Below are 19652 nucleotides of genomic sequence, written 5' to 3'. Positions count from 1 at the left end.
CTCCAGCAAACCAAGGGAAAGCTGATAAGCTTTTGGGCAATGGGATGTTCTTTTGGTTTTGTGTGGCCTAGAAAAGCCAGACGGTTGCGCCAGCTTGCCATCAAACTTGAGGATCCCACTGCCTGTCTTCTAAACTGACATGCAGATTCCAAGACTTTTCAACAGCTGGAGAGCTGGGATCATTCATTGAAATGGAGCTAGGAAGCTAGGTTGTTTGCTCCTGAAATGTCTAGGACAGGGGTAGGGAACCTGCGGCTCTCCAGATGTTCAGGAACTACAATTCCCATCAGCCTCTGTCAGCATGGCCAATTGGCCATGCTGGTAGGGGCTGATGGGAATTGTAGTTCCTGAACATCTGGAGAGCCGCAGGTTCCCTACGCCTGGTCTAGGAGAACAGCCTTCAGTGTCGACTTAAGGAAAAGTTGCTTAGCTTACAAAGCAGTATTGCAGGGCTCCTTTCTGTTCTTGATGGCGCACGTCCACCATTACGAAAGGCATGAAGAGCAGCATCTGGTTTTACGACTTAAAAGTTGTTTCTCAAGCTAAGAGGCAATGTGGATTCCTCTCTTAACAACTACAGCATACTGGTTCTTCTGTGCTCACTTATAAACAGGAGGGGGGAGATTGCTAAAATTGGGCTGTGGGCAGATTTTCAACATCTACTAGCTGAGGGGCTCAGGTGGATAAAGGAACTTGTAATGGGTAAGAACTGGGAAGGCTGAGCATTGGGGGGGGGCTCACTGAAGGGCCAGCCACGCAGAGGGAGCGTGGGCAAACACAATCTCTCAGCCGCTGAAACCAAACCTGATTAAAATGACTTAGGTTTGCTCCAGACCTTTCCCAGTCTGCCAACATACAGTTTTAACTCTCCAAACAGGCCAGAACTGGATGCCAGCATTGTTATCCTGTTTGAAGCAGTCTGAATGGACGGTCTCCTCTGGGCATACGCCCTGTGGGGAATACTTGGTCATTCTTCAATCGCTTTGGTCAGGGTAAAAAGAAGGAACCAGACTCTATGTTTGATCACTTTGGCTTCAGCATCAGACTCACAGCACTGTTTTGGAAGCCAATCTGTTTGTGGCTTGGGGTGGGGGGTGGGGTACGCAACGTTCTTACGCAAGTCAACATCTGGAAGTAGAGTTTCGCTTGACTTTGGTTAACCTGGCAGGATGCTTGGGGATTTCTTGTGAGGTTGGGAGCGGCGGCTCAACCACTCATCCTCACCCAAAGGTCTGACCCTGTACTTCGCTGTAATCCCTCGGGCTCTGCTTCTGAGGGAGTGGACTTGTGAGTCTTCCATCCAGCGCCGGCACACAAGGAAACAATATAAAAACTCTCTGTTCTCGGAACAAACTCTTGCAAGCAAAAAGCAGGGGGCTCTAAGCTTCTCCCCACTCCTTCTTGCGCAATTCGTTCCTTCTGATCTTCCCGCTGACCGTCTTTGGCAAATGCGGCACAAACTCCACCTGTTGGGCAAGAGCGAGAATTACAAGTGGCCCGAGCAGAGGCCAAACATGATTGAAAGCACATAGAACAGGTGCAGCTCCAATGGGTTAATCATCATCATCATCAACCTTTTATTGGCATGAGTTTAAAATACAACAGAGAGGTTGAGGAGAATCAAGTTAAAATAAGTAGGTTCAGACATTTTCAGCAGTTAAAACAATAAATAAATAAACTAAAATCTGTGGCGAATCTGTTATTGCCAAGCTACCAGGAATTTGGCAACGATCAAAGGATCTCTGAGGAGACTGATCACAAAGCAGATAGAAAGATTTGACCTTGTCTAATGGGTAGGCATAGTTCTCAGTATATGGGTCTATATATTGTCTTCTAGATGAAGCATATAGTTCGCAATCTAGGAGGATGTGCTTGATTGTTTTGATGGCTTTTTGTGAGCAGGGGCACGTTCTTTGTTGGTATGGGATCTGGAGAAATCTGCCGCTCAGGACTGCTGAGGGTAGGACGTTCAGTCGGGCTAGCATTAAGGTACGTCGGAGGTGAAGATATATTATAGAAGGTACGTCGGCGTATAAGGTACGTCGGCGGTGAAGATATATTATAGAAATACCTTGGTAGCCCTTTACTGAAGGGGGGAAGGTAGGAGCCCTCCAGTGGGTTAATCATATTAGTCTGCTGTGATTTTGCGGCAGCCAATCTAACAAATGCCGACGTTCATTCAGTAGTGTCAGAAGGAGATGTGTTGCAAAAAAGGAGATCCCTTTGAAAGAGAACCCTTGAGCGACTAAAATGTTCCCATAACCATTTGTTTTTAAAAACGTCTACTGTAGCCGCACTTTTTTTGCCATCAAGTCACAGTTGAGGTATTCAAGGCAAGAGATGTTCAGGGGTGGTTTGGCCTTGCCTGCCGCTGCATCACAGTCATGGTATTCCTTGAAGGTCTCCCATCCAAATACTAGCCCTGCTTAGCTTCCAAGATCTGATAAGATCAGGGTAGCCTGAGCTATCCGAGCCAGGCCTTCATCTCCTTTGGAAGTATATTCATCTCACATTGGAGAGTCAAATTCAGAAGACTACTCTATGTGTTCCTTGAGGCATTTGATACGAACTGATTTGCAGGGAAAGGTGAGGGAAGTTGCTTCTTCACACAACACAGTTCATGATTGTGAGAGGCAGGGACAGTGTCCTTCTGAGGTCTTTCAGAGGTAGCTGGAAATCTGCTTTTGGACCTAGCACTGGACTAGATGGGACCTCGGCTTGACGCAGCAAAGGAGCTTCTTTGGTTGCAGTCACAAAGACCATCTGCAGCCTCATAGATTTTCCTTTTGCTGACATTACTGCTGCCTGAGCAGAATTCATAAACACCTGAAGCATCTGTAAGATGTCTCAGCACTGATAATAAACTGAGGGGCGGTGAAGTAAGCGGGTCCTGACTTACTTTTCTTGGATACTTGTACGGAGCGGTGGCCTGTTTGACGTGGTCTTGCAGCTCCTTGGTTAGCCTTTCGGGATCATGTGAGACGTACTCAGGGGCCAGCACGACAAAGGCTTTCACAACCTTCAAAAACAAAAGGTTGACGTTAATCTTTAAGATGGTGGAAGTTAGTACAAGCCATCTGATGATCTTCCCTGGGGTTGCGGAGGGAGCCAATACTATTTGTCTGTCCCAGAATGAATAAGAACAGAAGAGAGAGCCTGCTGGATCAGGCCAGAGTTCATCTAGTCCAGGGGTAGGGAACCTGCGGCTCTCCAGATGTTCAGGAACTACAATTCCCAACAGCCTCTGTCAGCATGGCCAATTGGCCATGCTGGTAGGGGCTGATGGGAATTGTAGTTCCTGAACATCTGGAGAGCCGCAGGTTCCCTGCCCCTGATCTAGTCCAGCACTCTGCTGCTAGCAGTGCCCTTTGGGAGCTCACATGCAGGATGTGAAAGCAATGGCCTGCTGCTGCTGCTGCTCCCAAGCACCTGGTCTGCTAAGGCATTTGCAATCTCCAATCAAGGCTCAATAGCTCAGACTGGGGTTAGCCATCTGGGGTATGTATTGCCTGCAGCCTGCTTGTGCTTTCTAAGAAAAGAGAACAGAATGTCACTATTGGTGGGGAGGGGTGGGGAGTTCTCAGTGTTGAGGGTTTTTTTGTCAGACTGCTGTCTAGCTTTCTGCTTGCAGATCCGGTTTGTTGAGGTGAGCAGCTGGACTGACAGGCAACATTCCCAGGTCGTCCTCCCTTCCAAGAATTAAAATCTAAAGAACACGTGCTGCGTTCTTCAGAGGGCGCGGTCAAGAGTAGTCTCCTCTTCTTGAGTGAGCCTTACTCCCAAGTATAATGTGTAGAACTGCATGGCTGGTTCATTGCATTCACCGTGTTATGGCTCTTTGTATCTGGTGGTGGGACCAGGTTTGTGGAGGGGGCACACAGAAACCCAGTAGGAAGGCCAGCAATCCGTTCTACATGTTAGGGGAGAGCACTTTCCCAGTGCTGTCCCTGTGGCAAATACAAACGTCTGCTCCAATTGGTAGTCACGGAATGTTGGCAATCAGTGCAGCTTCAGTGGGGGAAGAGGAAGGGCAGTTGGGGCTGTAGGACTAGAAGGCACACGGTGCTACAAACTTGCAGAAACTAAGCAGGTGGGAGGACCACCTTCTGTTCCATGATGGGCATAAAGGTGGGATCATTGCTATACAGGGAATCTGATCTTCTGGCACTCAGAACATCCAGCCCACTTTTTGGCTCTAGAGCTGTACTTTAGAGATCCGTCAGTGATGTAACCCTTTACCTCTCCTCTGAGGGCATCTGGACTGCTGACAACGGCAGATTCCACAACGGCTTCATGCTCTATCAAGGCGCTCTCCACTTCAAATGGTCCAATGCGGTACCTTGAGAAGCAAGAGCAGGCTCTGAGTTACCTCGCTACAGATTGCTGGTGGGAAACAAGTTTCAGAGAAGCCCCAGCGCTGAGCAGGCTGACTGCTCGCGTGATATTACCCGGCCGAATTGATGACATCGTCGGCTCTTCCTACGAACCAGAAGTAGCCTTCTTCGTCTCGAAGCCCTCTGTCTCCAGTGACGTAGTAATTTCCACGTACAGTTGAGGCTGTCTTCTTAGGATCGTCCTGAGTTATTTATTAACAGGCATTTGTCAGATGCAACAAGAAGGAGAAGGAGGATTTATATCCCCCCTTGCTCTCCTATAGGAGACTCAAAGGGGCTTACAAATTCCTTACCCTTCCCCCCCCTCACAACAAACACCCTGTGAGGTAGGTGGGGCTGAGAGAGCTCCGTAGAGCTGTGACTAGCCCAAGGTCACCCAGCTGGCATGTGTTGGAATGTACAGGCTAATCTGAATTCCCCAGATAAGCCTCCATAGCTCAGGCGGCAGAGCGGGGGATCAAACACGGTTCCTCCAGATTAGAGTACATTTGCTCTTAACCACTACGCCACTGCTGCTCCCATGCGAGTATTAGTTTTTGCAATGAAGAGGGGTGGGTATGGAAGTCGGCTTATCTAAAAGTACACTTTCAGCATTAATGCTGATTTGTCGCCCATACGTTGCTCAAAACAGCGTTAAGGACATTGCAAGAATGTGAGCTGGAGGACTGTATGCCGGTTAAAAGCCTCAAGAGAATAGCTTTTGACTGCAGGGCATTTTAATTTTTAAAAAATCTCCTGTCCAGTTAACCTAGGGGCACCTTCTTCATCTTCCGGTATATAGAAGGGTCTTGCATTATCAAATGCTCTCCCAAGAAAAACACGTCCTGCGCAGACAACTTGCATGTTGTGGAGAAGGTAGAACCCATCTTCTTGACTACCTGGTTTTCTTTCTTTTCTTTTTTTTAACATGCAAGGAATTGCTTTGCACTGAAGAGCAGTCCGGCATGGGACAGCCCCCACCCACGGTACGAATTGGTTCCGTTTTTCCCATCTGGCTGCGACCCCGACGTTCTCCTGTGGCCCTTACCGTGTACTGCGTGAAAAGGGGAAACGGGCGTGTCGGTTTGATTCTGATGGCGATGTCTCCTTCTTTCCCAGGAGGCAAAATGTTGCCGTCTTCATCTATTATCTGAAAACAAACACGAAACACTCTCTGCCCTAAGGACGAAGGGATGCGATCGCAGCCTGCTTTAGGATGGAGCGGGGCACCCCAGAACAGCAGCGGCGGCATACCATTCAAAATGGTGCACAACAGTTACAGCAAAGATCGGGGAACTGGGTTATGACAGCGACTCCTTCAACATGCTCACCTTTACTGAGGCCGGTTTCAAGACGGGCGGCCGGAACGGCAGCAGGTCGGGCGATTGCGCCGACCTGAAGACGTGGACCGCCTGCATGGACGGTCCTTTTGAAGCAGTTGGCAGCCGGGCGCCGCTGAGCCGACCAGCCTGTCCGGGCCTCGGCGTCATGAGTCGCTGGGGACCGCAGCTTCTGGCGCCTGAAGCAGGTGCGCAGGGCCAAGCGTATCCCAAACTTTCGGCGACGCTAACGCCCGAGAGAAGGTGAGTGCCTGGTGGAGGGCGATGAAGCCGCTGTCGCTCGACAGCGGCTTCATGCCGGCGACTAAAAAAAAAGCTGGGGAAGCGCTCTGGGGAAACGCCGCCTTCAGGTCGGCGAGGCGGCGCAGCTGCGATTGCAGCGCTAAGCCCGTCTCGCGAATAAGCGACCTGGAGACGGTGTTTTTACCGTCTCCAGGCCGCCATGAATTGCCCGTGCAGAAACGGCCTGAAACTTTTGACCTCATTAAAGAGAGGCTGTTAGCCATGGACTATCAACAAACTGCAGAGCTTGGCAAATAAATCTTGTTCACCAACAAATATGTCAATTCCCTTCACGCAGGGATACCCAGCCTATTACATTACAGCGCTCACAAATCCCATACACCGGAGAGCCTATATGCTGGCTAGATTTAACATCGTGCCATCTCCGCTACATAGAGGAAGACTTAAAGGTCTTCCAAGCGATAAGAGGTTCTGTACCTGTAGCATAGGACAGCTGGATTCCATCCCACACATTCTCCTGAACTGCGTATTATACCAAGAACTCCGATCCAGCCTGCTACCCCAAGCTATAGATCCTATGATTGATTATACTGAATCAGATAAAGTAGTTACGCTTTTAAATTGCCAGGATTTTCATTGTTGCCTTATAGTGGCAAAGTTTTTGTCAGAAGTTTGTAAACTGAATGTATGACAAACGCGAAGTTTTTTACTATTCACTTTTAACTGGAACTGTATTTTTTAACTGGAACTATATTTTAACTGGAACTATATTTTAACTGGAACTATCGTGTATATGCCAATAAAGGCTTACTGAATTGAGCAGAAGCGGCATGCTGAGAATGGCCTCTTGCTTCAAAAAGCTAGAGTACGGCAGCCTTCCACTATTCAGTGGACCTCACAGAGATATGATACCTGAGTGTCGTAGGCAGGAGACGGCTTCCCCATAGAGCCGGGCTTAATTTTCATCCCCTTGAACGTTCCGCAGACCAGCACCTGTACATAATGACAAAAGTGGAAGGTAAGCGTGTCCACCAGAACAGACAGAAACCTGTTATGGAGGTGTTTATCAAGATCTCTCCTTCCCCCCAGCAAGCCTCTAATGTCTCCAAAAAGCTGTCAGAGGTCACCTTATAAAGAAAAAGCTATGAGGAAGAAAGATGGAATGAACTCATCACCCCTTTCAGCCCAGGGAACCTTGAAACTCTGCTCGTGGCAGAGCAGAAAAGCTATTTCAACCAATTCCCTGCAGGGGATGAGAACGTCCACCTGTGTGCACCAAGCCATTTCTGTTTTAAAAAGAGCCCCCAAAGCTGACCTACGGTTGTAGGAACCTTCCCAGAAATGTTGCCTGGTCCTCAGTTTTTAACACACTCTGCCTACCGTTTCCGTCTGTCCGTAGCCCTCGTAGATATCCAAGCCTGTTTCTCTTTTCCAGTCCTCCATCACTTCAGGGTTCATGGGCTCTCCAGCGCTCACACAGTGCTTCAGACTGCGGAAGGAGTAACTGAAGATGAAGAAGGAAAGGAAAAGAGATCGAGGTGAACCAGCCAGTTGGGAAAAGGACCAACGGTTTTGTGATTTCTTTGTGGAGGAGGAGTCTACAGTTTTGAAAAGCAGGATAAGACACTTCATTCTACGTTCTGCGTTGTCAAGAGGACAACCGCAAGGGTCCTGAAAATGTGCGGCTGCCCTTCTACTTTACTAGTCAGATTTGTTTCAAAGCTTAAAAGTTGCATGAGATGCACCAAACCAACATGCTCTAGGTCAGTGGTGGCGAACCTTTGGCACTCCAGATGTTATGGACTACAATTCCCATCAGCCCCTGACAGCATGGCCAACTGGCCATGCTGTCAGGGGCTGATGGGAATTGTAGTCCATAACATCTGGAGTGCCAAAGGTTCGCCACCACGGCTCTAGGTCATAGGTGTCAAACTTGCGGCCCTCCAGATGTTATGCATTACAGTTCCCATCATCCACTGCCAGCATTCTGGCAGGGGATGATGGGAACTGTAGTCCACAACATCTGGAGGGCCACGAGTTTGACACCTGTGCTCTAGGTGTAAGAGCTCCCGATGGGTTTTTCTTAAAAGTCTATTATCAGGTGAGTAGGGCCCTATCTGAGCAGGATCAGGGAGCAAGAAGAGGGAAAGTTTAAGCTTCTGCCTATGCCACTTTCCTGAACTAAAATGACCCCTCCTTGCATATGATCTTTGTGTGACCCTTACAACACCACTGTGAGGCAGACCTGCGTTTATGTCGCCATCTTGCAACCGGGACGTTTGAGAGTGGTCTAAGGAGGTCCTCAAGGGTGTCAGCTGGAGATATTGTGGTTCACAGCTCGTTCTCTTAACTGCCAAATTATGCCCATTCGAAATTTGACACATACCTGCAGGTGAGACCCCAAGCATTATTCAGGGCCTTTACCAGATGGCTGGTTTTCTACCTATGTGTTGAAGTAAATTCACAGTTTTGGCTCAGTGTGGGAATGCTGGGGGACTCAGGTGCCTTTCTTTGGAGCTGCACTGTGTGCCACTGAGATCTCGTTTTCACACCGCTAAGGCTGAAATTTTGAATCACATTGAGAGTACAAGAAGTTAAGAGCTTCCTTACCTGCTTAAATCGTGGCGTATAAGCATCCGATAAGCAGTGGGCGCAGAACAGAAAGTTGTTATGGGAAACTTCGACAGGGTCTAAATGATTATAAAAGGTGGAAAGTTTAACAAAACAAAACCAGACTGGGTCAGGGTGAGATAAGGTGGTTTGCTGGCTATTGTGGGTTTTTTGAGAGGTGAGTCCATGGAATGGTAGGTTTGCCATTATCTGCCTCTGCGCGCCAGCCCAGGATTCCCTTGGTAATCTCCCATTCAAGAACTAGGCAGCCAGCGTGGTGTAGTAGTTAAAAGCAGATGGACTGTGTCCAACATGGTTAGTGGTTAAGAACAGGTGGACTCTAATCTGGAGAACCAGGTTTGATTCCTCCACATGGGCAGCAGACTCTTATATGGTGAACCAGATTTGTTTCCACGCCCCTGCATTCCTGCTGGGTGACCTTAAACTAGTCACAGTTCTTTGGAACTCTCTCAGTCTCACCTGCCTCACAAGGTGTCTGTTGTGGGGAGAGGAAGGGAAAGGAGTTTGTAAGCCCCTTTGAGTCTCTTTACAGGCAAACAAGGGAGGTATAAATTCAAATTCTTCTCTTCTTCTACTAACCTGGATTGACTCTGCTTAGTTTCTCGAGATCAGCAAGCCAGGGGTATTACAGATCAATTCAACCAACTGTTTTATCATTCCAGTTTGACCATAAGGATTCACCCCCATAGTATCGGTGCAACACATTTCAATTCTGTCCTTCCAAGGAGTTCAGGGAGTCCTACAAAGGTCTGCCTTGTTTTATTGTCACAACAGCCCTGTGAGGTGGATTAGGTTGAATGGTTGTGACTGGCTCAAGATTATCCAGTGAGCTTTGTGGCCCAGTGTGGGATTTTATGCCTGAGCCGTAGTTTGACCACTCACCCTGGCAACTCCCAGTGACCCTGTTCGGGGAAAGCCCTGTTCTTAGGGAAATGCTAACAAGCTTGTCACATACTTCAAGAACAGGCTTTGGCTCGAAACGTGGCATGCCGTGGACAAAGACGCCTGCCCCCTGGCTCCATGGCGCAAAGACACTGCTCCATGCGGATTTTGCCCAACCTGTATCCGAAGTGTTCCAAATCAAGTCTGCGGGAGTTAGGTCAAGCCAGTACCTAGGAAACAGAAAGGAAATGTGTTGATGTTCACTGGTGCAAAGATTACAGGAATTGTCATGTCGGGCAAAACTCCAAATCTCAAACCCCTGACTTGCAAAATATCAAACACTCTAATCTGTTTTTATACTAAGTCATTTGTGGAAGATAACTGCTGAAGTTTGGTACTATACTAGAAACCATTCTGTTGGGTTGGGGCTCAGTCAGTTAGAAAAATATACATGGGGCAGGTAATTCCTTAGGAAGAGATGCTGGTGTCCCAACCAACAGCGACAAACAGCTGTGAGATTCAGGGCAGGATTTGGACACAGAACGTGGGGGTGTCTAAAATCTCTAGGATAACAAATAAGCACATATGTGAAGGTGCTTTACACTCAATTAAACCAGCAGTGGTGCAGTGGTTAAGAGCAGGTGTACTCTGATCTGGAGGAACCGGGTTTAATTCCCTGCTCTGCCGCCTGAGCTGTGGAGGAATCTGGGGAATTTATTAGCCTGTGCGCTCCAACACACGCCAGCTGGGTGACCTTGGGCTAGTCACAGCTTCTCGGAGCTCTCTCAGCCCCACCCACCTCACAGGGTGTTTGTTGTGAGGGGGGAAGGGAAAGGAGTTTGTAAGCCCCTTTGAGTCTCCTACAGAAGAGAAAGGGGGATATAAATCCAACTCTTCTTCTTCTTCTTCTTCTTCTTCTTCTTCTTCTGCTGCTGCTGCTGCTGCTGCTGCTGCTGCTGCTGTTGTTGTTGTTGTCATCCACTAAGGTCAGTTGGGTTTTCTCACACTGGTCGTGGCTCTCCTGGGTGTTGAGAAGAGGGCTTTCCTTTCACCTCTAACTTTTAGACAGAGATGGCAGGGACCTTCCACATGCAAGCGGAGGCTCTTTTATTGATCCACAGATCCTCCCCAGCGTCTCCTTGGCGTCGTGCTTCATGTAAGCATGCTATTGCTCTCTGCCTGATTGGTCTGCTGGGCAGAGCTCTTGTAGCTGAATGCCATCTTCTCTGACTCGCCTGTCTTTTCAACCTCTTGGACTTTTCTAGCACCCTGGGCCCTTTACAAGGAGAGGCTAGGGACTGAACCCTGTCTGCGAGTGTGGCATGCGCTCTATCCCTCCTCAGCTCCTCCCCAATCTACAACATGCAGGTAATAATGGTCTACCCTGCAGTGGTTTTGTAAGAATTACTGCAGTAACAGACATGAAACAATAATGTAATGTAAATAAAACAGTAATGTTCACAAAACAATAATGTAAAGTAATGTACATGAAACAATAGTGTAGATGAATTTAAAAACATGCTCAGTAAATGTGGAATGTCTGCGCTGGTCTCAGGAAGTCAAGCTGGGACAGCTGCTGAAACTTTTGTGCATCAGGATGCGGGAAGCAGGAAACGCCCCCGCGCCTACCTTCCGTTGAGGGCAAGTCCGATTCCGTGGCTGCAGTGGGAATGCTCGGCCATTTTGGGAGCACCAGTTGTGCCGCTGGTGAAATAGATTGCCATTGGCTCGCAGCTCTTGGTGGCCACACAGCTGTGGTCAGCAGGTGCACGGCTGTAGGACACAAAGGGGCACGAAATGAAAGCACGTGCATTTATAAAACAGAGGTAATGGTTATAATGATTTCATAAAGCCCATCCCACCCAGAGCTAGCTTGGCACAGTGGTTAGAATGGTTAGAATGCTAAACTGGGAGGCTGAGCCACTTCATCTTCAGTCACTCTCTCTCAGTGCAACCTACCCCGCAGGGTTGTGGTGAGGCGAAAATGGAGGAGGGACAATCCATATCCACTGCCTTGGACTCTTTGGAGAAAAGATGGGATGACAACGTGGTTTTGTCTTCACTGTTGCAGTCGGTTCAGCCTGAAATCTGTCCCAGCCTGGCCCAAACCCACAGACCACTGAGAAGTCAAGGGGAACGCTTGGGTGCACAAATATGTGTTTCGCCCATCCATTTGTTATATGGTCCTTTCCCATCCGGCCTATTTCTTTGGTGAATATCCTGGTTTTTGTTTGTGTCTTTTATCCCATATGCCATTTAGAAGCAACAGACTTAAAGCACAGGCATCGATTTTGACCGCGTTTCTTCTACCAAATTCTGGCCCCTTCCGCACACGCAAAATAATGCGTTTTCAAACCACTTTCACAACTGTTTGCCAGTGGATTTTGCTATTCTGCACAGCTTCAAAGAGCACTGAAAGCAGTTTGAAAGTGCATTATTCTGCATGTGCGGAAGGAGCCTCTGTTAGGGGGAAAAGACAACTCTAGTTTCGTCGTGATGGCTCACAGACTGTGCAAGAAATGCAAACTCCCGAATCAAACCCACAGCTGTTCCGAAAATAGGTAACGTCTTAGGGTTGGGTGTGAACAGGAAGCAGCACCCTCTAAACTGACCCCGCAGCAAGCAGCCTGGCCCTGTGCCCAGTCCCGTCTCCCAGGAGAAACTTTCCCCGTAACTAGGAGGAAAAGCCGATACGTACTTCAGCAAATCATGGAAATTGAGCCAGCCATCCCTGGGGTCTCTTGACACGATGAGCTTGACCGCTAGAGACTGGCATTCGGAAGCCACGCTGTCTACGGCCGGGGCTAAGGCTTGATCGGTGATGATGCACTTGGCCCGGGACGCCTGCAGCCTGTGCAGAATGTCTTTTGCGGTCAGCTGCGTGGTCCCGGGGATGAGAACAGTTCCTAGCAGAGAGAAATCAGATTGGGACAGTCATGTGTCGCTTGCTTCCAAGTCCTGGAGGGAACAGCTACAGAGTTACAGAATAAACACGCTGTGCTTTTCTGCCATATTCACAGTGATTATCCTTCCTCCGCGACAGAATATGCTTGAAGAGCCGCTGTAGCTCAGTGGTAGAGAAACAGGCTTGAATGCAGCAGGTATCAGGTTTGTGAGCAATACCATGGAGCAGGAAATTCAGCTTTAAACGAATAAACTGATCCAGCTTGGAAATATAGATTGCCAGTCTTACATGCACCCCTCTTCCTTACTTAGAAGCCACATTCCTTTGCTAATTGCTTTAGCTACCCAAATGAACATAACCGATACAGCCACTGGAACCCCTCAGTCTGACAAGCTAATTTACACAAGGCTATCAGAAAGATAACATCTCCCAGTATTTCTGTAGTAGCAGTAAACAATCTAAATATCTTAGGCCGTTTCCGCACGAATGCGGAAGTGGCCGGGTCGGTGTCCTCGACGCTGACCCGACGACGCTAGGACCGTCCGAACGGACGGTCCTAGAAAGAGCTGGGCAGCCAGCGCTGCAGAGCGCCGGCGCCCGGCCTACCCGGCGTGTCCCCGGGCCTCCGGCGCGTCGCCGAGGCCTGGGGACAAGGTAAGTACAGGGAGCAGGGGGGGGGAAGCGCTGGGAAGCGGCAGCGGCTTCCAGCTGGCATTTCCCCAACAAGTGCGCTTCCGAGCACACTGGGGAAACGCCGGCGTGGGGATGGGCGGCCGGCGCGAGGGCGGCGTGGCTGCGACGCAGCTGTGCCCCCTGTGCGAACGGCGGCCTGGGGACGGCGTTTTTGCCGTCCCCAAGCCACCGTTAATGGCCCGTGCGGAAAGGGTCTTAGTTGCTTCTCGGGCCTCTCAGGAACTAAATTACCCTACTGTTGGTACAAGGGGTATCATAAGCAAGGTGATAGCCACCGGAGCTAAAAAGCAATCAGGAGGCAAATGGATGGCTCTGCATTTACCGCTTACGTTGTTTGGGAACATCCTGGAATGTTTGGGAACTTCTACTAATGGTTGACGTGTGATAATTTGTTGCAAAACTAAATCTTTTGAAATGTATATGACTTTGCTTTGATGTAACCCCAGAAGACCCTTTAAAACCTTGGACCTTTCAGCAGTTTGGGGCAGCTCTCATTACTGGTGAGACCTGTGCTGGCTTAGAAATAAACTTTGCTTTATTCTTTGCAAGACTTTTGTCTGTGACTGGGATTCTTTGCCTCTCTTTCTTCCCTCTGGCTTGAGGGAAGAAGAGTCCCTTGCCCCCTTGGCTTAGGAGGCTGTAACGGAGACTCTAGCTAGAGAGGCAGCTCTGTTTTGCTAACCAAACCGGTCTGATTCTTCACTTCTCCCTTGGCTTAGGGAGAAGGGGTTTCCTTGCTCTTTTGGCTTAAAGGGCTGTATGGGAATCCAGCAAATTGCTTACAGGTTCAAGCCCTGGCACCTCCTTAAAAGCCGTTAAAGAGCGCCTCTGGCGGAGACCCTGGAGAACCATTGCCAGTCCACGTAGGCAATACTGACATTGTCAGACAGTGGCCTGATGGAGTACAGGGTGTTTCCAAAAAGCCACGCGATCCTCCTCTCCAAGTGACAATTGGCTCGTCAAACAAGCACTGTCATTGCTAACCTGTTCGCAGACAAGCCACGTTCAAGAGCCACCACTCGGGTATCCGCGACAGGATCACTACAACCCGGTCTCCCTTCTGCAGGCCGCACTGCTCCGAAAACAGGTTGGCTGCTTTCTTGGAGATAGATGCCAGCTCTTCAAAGCTCCATTTCACTTCCTCCCCTTGGTCGCCGACCCACCAGAGGGCTGGATTGGACGGTCCTCTTCCCTCCTGAGGAGACAATTGAGCGCGCTGTAAATCGTCAGGATTTGGACCTTGTAGGTACCTGTAGCTGCTACGATACACTGACTTCTTGTATCAAGCTAGGGGCGCTCTGGACCAAAGGGCAGGGATATGTTTTCATTGCCTGACCACCTCCTGCAGCGGTGTGGGGGAACTGAAGAAGGCTCATTGATTGCATTATGTGTTGTTAATTTTTTAAAAATGGAAGCTGAAATAAACCTTTGACATTTCCCCCAGTGCTTAGCAATCTGGTTAGATAGATCAGTGGAGGGGGGAGCTCAGCTCTTATGAAACTGTTATCTACACTTTCCAGACAGTGAAGATAAACAGCTCTTGCGGCAGATCGAGTTCCAGGGAAAGTCAGAGGAAGATGGGGAGTGATGGAGGCAGAAGAGGTAGGAAACTAACAGCACATCTTTCCCGTTACAGAACCATCTAGTTGTTTTAAAAATAAAAGCATTGATTCTGTGAAATTAAAATACCTGCCCACCACACATGGAATCCGTGTGCCTGTGTTTTGAAACACCTGAAAGCCAGCTGCCAAAACGATACCTTTTCCATCTGGGCCCACTTGTCAAGCACGTCTTTTGCAAAGTTGAAGCACTCCGGCACTTCGGGCTTATACTGTTCTCGGATGGAGTCATAGTCTGAAAAATTCTGAGCCGCGGGCACCGAGGGACGTTTGCTGAAGGGTCTGATGGGAACTTGGCCAAGAGCGCACCAACCCTTAATGGCCTGGATCTTCCATAATATTGGCACAACACAGGCCATGGTGGGGAACTCCCACAGTGTCCTCGTTTCCGGATGTTTTCCACAGCTCACCTACCTGAAATACATAACAGAAACAGCCACATAGTAAAGAAGCCATTGGTTTCCTCCAGATGGTAAGAATTTCAGGACCCCTTTTTTTTGTCCTCTCTTCTACCTCAGGATTTTTACCATTTGTTCTGCATAGGTGTCATGTGGACAAATACCTAATTAGCAGAGTTAATGCAATAATGAGGCAGAGACCAGTTGCTTTACTGAAATAAAGTTTACTTACTACAGGGAAGGGAAACTTGGAAGAAAAACAATAAACATCTTTCTTACTAGCTAGCACCAACAGCCAGCTTGCTGCTTAGACTATTACATGGCTACTAAGCTATAGATAGACTGAACTGACCACATGCAGAGTGCAACACAAAGAACATATATCTAAAGCCTACGTGCAGACCTGCATGTAGCCCACCCAACCAATAGGTATCAATTACCTGGTCACTGACTTCTGACCTCACTAACTAAGCATGCAACAATTAACTCCTTCATTACTGGATTGTGTGACTGGCACTTGCCAAATCCCAACAGGAGGCCTGGCTAAGCGCTCCCGACATGCCTCTTATCCTAGCCATTTAACATTTCAGGATACCCAAGATGCGTCCACGGGGTCAGGTTAGTCCCGTGGCCAGTTTCAGTCCTCTACCTGAGTTCAAAAATCACCTTGGCAACAGAAAAGTCCCACCGGTGGAGGCTTTAAAGTAAGTCACTTAGAACTCATCCCTTGCTATAGAAATTAAGAATAAAGGTGTTTCTATAAGGATTTTAAAAAACGAATGGTTGGAACATTTATTCAAAAGATGCAGCTTCTTTCGAAGAAACATTTTGGATTTTTTTTTCCCCAAGAGAGATCGCACACACTCCAGCTGTCCCTGATGATAACACGCCCCTGTCATCCTGGTTCTGTTAAGGGGGTGGGGCAGCAGGGTTTGAGAGACATTACTAAGTACCAAAGCAGAAATCCAAAGTATCAGAATTGCTTTCTCTGGCGGTGCTGTCTCTGACATCATTAGGACTCCCATGATACTTCTATAAATACAAATGCGGAAGGATTCCTGTGGACTAGCTTGCTCTAGGGCGATAGTCACCCTACTGCAAGGCCAGAAAAGGAAGGGGTTCAGCAGCACCCCCAAACATCTCCCTCCAATGGAGCCAGTCTTAGTACCACAAGAAGTTCAAAACCAGACCACCAGAATAAGCAAACCCACAAAACAGCAGCAACCTACTGAAACTCCTCTGGAGCATATTTTCATATCTGCTGCGAGGAATGAAGGACAGCTAGATGGTGAAGGCCTTTTGCCAAAAGATAAATACTTTGGCTGAGTCACGTATGAGGCAGGCAGTGTTTTGCTTACAAAGCCCTTTGGGCCCCAGCTGTATCCAGATAACTCTCCCGAGGCCCACTGAACGGATCTAACGGCAATGTTCATTTTAGCTGGTGAATTCAGAAACTATGGCCCATTATGCACGGAGCGCTTTCTGTGGTGCTCTTAGCCCTGCAGTCCCTCTGCAGTGGCGTCTCCTGGCATTTCCTGTTTAGACACAAGGAGCTGCCCCACTGTCTGTTGCACGACTCAATCGCGATCACTGCCCCTATTGTTGATCCAATCAAAAGTCTCACCTGCCCCCCCAGTTCCAGTCTCCTGTCAAAAGGAAGGATTGATATTACCCTCCATATTGCTTGCATTGATATTGTGGAGGCTGCTTTTTGTGACCTTTGTATTTTAACAGAAAAGCCAGCCGCTGATCCCTGAACGGAGTCTCCTCCCCCGCTGCTCTCAGGGATCAACAACAGGCATTTCCCTTAAGATGCAAAAGCAGCCTCCGCAATCTCGATATAATAAGCAATATCAATATTACATTTAAGGGGCTTTAAAAAACAACAACAAAGCAGTCCCTGATGGAGAATTCTTGTGAACTGTAAAGCTTGCATACCATTTTGTGTGGCAGCGGTTGGTCTTTACAAAAGGTATAAACCTGTTTCGTTGTTCAGCCCTCGCTTAACAACACGTAATCTAGGGGCATATGCGGTGAAATTCAGCAGCTGGGCTACCTGCCACGCTGGAGAATATAAATCAGATATCCACAAACCTGCAATTTAGCTGTAGAAATAAATCCCGAGGACAATATGGGTCAGGTTGCCTGCCATAAATTTTGTTTACTATACAATGACCATCCCCTGGTTAGAAGCAGCAGATGTTTCCTCCTGGAAACTCTGTATGTGTGCACTAAGAGGTATACAGAAGGCTGGGGACACACATTATAAGAGCTAGCGGTCACTTATAAACAATCCAGTCAAAGTTCTCTTGGCTGTTACCCTGGTGCTGCACTGTCCAGTAACCATGAGGGGGTAAACGAGGTAATATGTCACTAGGCTGGACAATGAATGTTGTCCTTTGCAAAATGCTCCCAACTTTTCAATCAATTACAGAGGCCAGTCCAACATTTTTAAAGACTAAAGCTCAGTGCGTGTAATTTATCCTGAGTCTACCTCCCTCTTGGTAATTCTGCTATGACAAGAAGAAAACTGGCCAGTGCATCTACTTATTATACACAAGTATTGCTTGCTCCAGTAGGCTGGGAAGCGAATCAGACCAGAGGTAGATAGGATAGCTTGGGATGCCAGGCTTGTAGACACAAATGTTTCCCGTGACATCTGACAAAGTTCTTGCTTTTAACGTGGCACTGACTGTCCTGGTACAAAATCTGGGATGATTAGATTACTGCAGTGATCTCCACATGGGGCCTTGAACACAATTCATCCAGGACGGAATCCTGAGGTCTGCCTTTAGTGGACACCTCACGGCACGTTCAATTTGAAGTTTTGTGCAGTGGTGACCAGTTAGTTTTCAAGCCAGAACCAAGATTCTGATTTTGACCTATAAAGCCTTAAGCAGACTGCCCTGATCATCCTTGCACAGTTAAAGCAACGCCCAAGCGTTTGAGTCACTCCTTCAAAATAAGAAAAAGGAACAGTTTCTGGTTTTGTACCAGCCTGTAAAAGGAAAATCAACATGCCACCCCCAGGAATTCCAACAGTGAAATACAGAATGGCTGCATTTTACAATCAAGTTATCTATCATATTTAATTGGGGGTGGGGTTGACTCCTTTGATTCCAATTTATGGAGCTTTCTTCTGAAACATTAAAAGCAAGTTCCCTTTCCATTTTGAGCCCTAAAAATAGTCAGGCAAGGGAGAAATAACTGGTATTTGCAACAACTCTGTTCCTTTTATCTGGGCCAGTATCTTAGACTGCCTGGAGTCCATGCCAGGACTCGGTGTGAGCAAGAACAGAGAGGAAGGAAGTTGGCATTCCACCACAGAAAGAACTGGACTTGTTAAACTGTGTTCCTGTTTAAAACTACGCCGCCTTCCTTATTCTGATGCCTGGCTTCAAGAACACAACAATAACGAGACCAAACAGGTATTCAAAGGAAAGACTCACATGAAGGGTTGTCAGACCCTTGCAAGCCCTGCAGGAGCCTCTGTGCCTTCCCGGAGCTCTGCCTCAGACTGTTGCAAGGGCCCCAAATCGCAGAGTCAAGTGGAGACAGAGCTCCAGGCCAAGTCACACCCACTCTGCCTGCCTGGCCCGGCTAGTTTAGGGAGGAAGAGGGAGTCTTGATGATCTGCAGAAGTGATCATCTCTCTTGGAGCACGTACTGCTGGAGAGATAATACAAAACCAAGAAGTTAAAAAAAATGATTTGGCTGTAGAGTTGTAATTGACCCTCGCAGGATCCCCACTGCATTTGAAGCTAGAATTCTGTATCTGGCTGTGTCAAGAGCTGCCTTTTAGCTTTGTTACTAGCATTATGTGTAATAATACATAATAATTATACAACAAATGTGGTATGCAATAGTGCATATTATTAATAATATTGCTATAGCCCTGAACTGGACAGCCAAGGCTAACCTGATCTCGTCAGAGCTCAGAAGGGTCGACCCTGACTGGCATCTGGATGGAAACCTCCAAGAAATAGCAGGGTCATGAGGCAGAGGCAGGCAATGGCAAACCAGCTCTGCACATCTCTTGCCTTGAAATTCCCACTTGAGTTTGGCATAAGTGAGCTGGAGACTTGGTGGCATTTTTTCCCCATAAGATTTGGGGGGGGGGGGGGGGGCTTTCAAGAGGCAAAGTTCCCTTCAAAGTTCCCAAGGGATCGACTCTCAGCTTATATAGCCCAAACATCTTGGCGATCTCTACTGGATTCAGATTTATCGGGCTACCCTCTGAAACAAAATAACCATAATATACTATTGTATACATTTGTCTCCGTGAATGATAAACTTGTCCCAGCAGCTAAACTAGATGTCAAAGGAAGGCAAATGCAAATTCAGTGCCCTAAGTGTGCATTAACTGGATGGAGACGAAGAAACAGGTCCCTGCCTGCAAGGTGATTACATTCTAGATTCAGCATGGTTATCAGAATGCTCAATGTTCATAGATGTATTGTCAAAGGCTTTCACAGCCGGATTCAACTGGTTCTGGTGGGTTTTCCGGGCTATGTGGCCATGGTCTGGTAGATCTTGTTCCTAACGTTTCACCTGCATCTGTGGCTGGC

At 48.0% G+C, this 19652-nt stretch overlaps 1 protein-coding gene across 2 annotated transcripts; it reads right to left on the bottom strand.

Moving 5' to 3' along the window:
* Window positions 1–51: 51 nt before the first annotated feature.
* On the bottom strand, window positions 52–18596 carry LOC125431680 (acyl-coenzyme A synthetase ACSM3, mitochondrial-like). 2 transcript variants are annotated; one of them, XM_048494699.1, is made up of 14 exons: window positions 18534–18596; window positions 14827–15100; window positions 14052–14262; window positions 12168–12375; window positions 11099–11242; window positions 9543–9699; window positions 8567–8646; window positions 7337–7460; window positions 6869–6949; window positions 5422–5523; window positions 4449–4576; window positions 4240–4339; window positions 2900–3019; window positions 52–1466 (listed from the first exon to the last, which is right to left on the bottom strand). In XM_048494699.1, the coding sequence occupies exons 2-14, from the start codon at window positions 15043–15045 to the stop codon at window positions 1380–1382; spliced, it is 1761 nt and encodes a 586-aa protein (XP_048350656.1). In that variant the 5' UTR covers window positions 15046–15100; window positions 18534–18596; the 3' UTR covers window positions 52–1379. The 2 variants fall into 2 exon arrangements, with proteins under 2 accessions (XP_048350656.1, XP_048350657.1); XM_048494700.1 differs by lacking the exons at window positions 52–1466; window positions 2900–3019 and having other exon boundaries at window positions 4238–4339; window positions 5422–5516.
* Between the last annotated feature and the right edge of the window lie 1056 nt (window positions 18597–19652).

This window comes from Sphaerodactylus townsendi, linkage group LG04, assembly GCF_021028975.2.
Source record: "Sphaerodactylus townsendi isolate TG3544 linkage group LG04, MPM_Stown_v2.3, whole genome shotgun sequence".
Classification (NCBI taxonomy): Eukaryota; Metazoa; Chordata; class Lepidosauria; order Squamata; family Sphaerodactylidae; genus Sphaerodactylus; species Sphaerodactylus townsendi.
The sequence above is the reverse complement of the archived record's forward strand: the minus strand, read 5'-3'. Positions and strand labels throughout refer to the sequence as shown.

Excerpts from the sequence above, each read along its gene's own strand:
- LOC125431680 (XM_048494699.1), bottom strand. The coding sequence starts at position 15,045 with ATGGCCTGTGTTGTGCCAATATTATGGAAGATCCAGGCCATTAAGGGT. Across the intron at positions 7,461-8,566 it reads ATACGCCACGATTTAAGCAG|TTACTCCTTCCGCAGTCTGA; the intron begins GTAAGGAAGCTC and ends CTTCATCTTCAG. Across the intron at positions 6,950-7,336 it reads GCTACGGACAGACGGAAACG|GTGCTGGTCTGCGGAACGTT; the intron begins GTAGGCAGAGTG and ends CATTATGTACAG.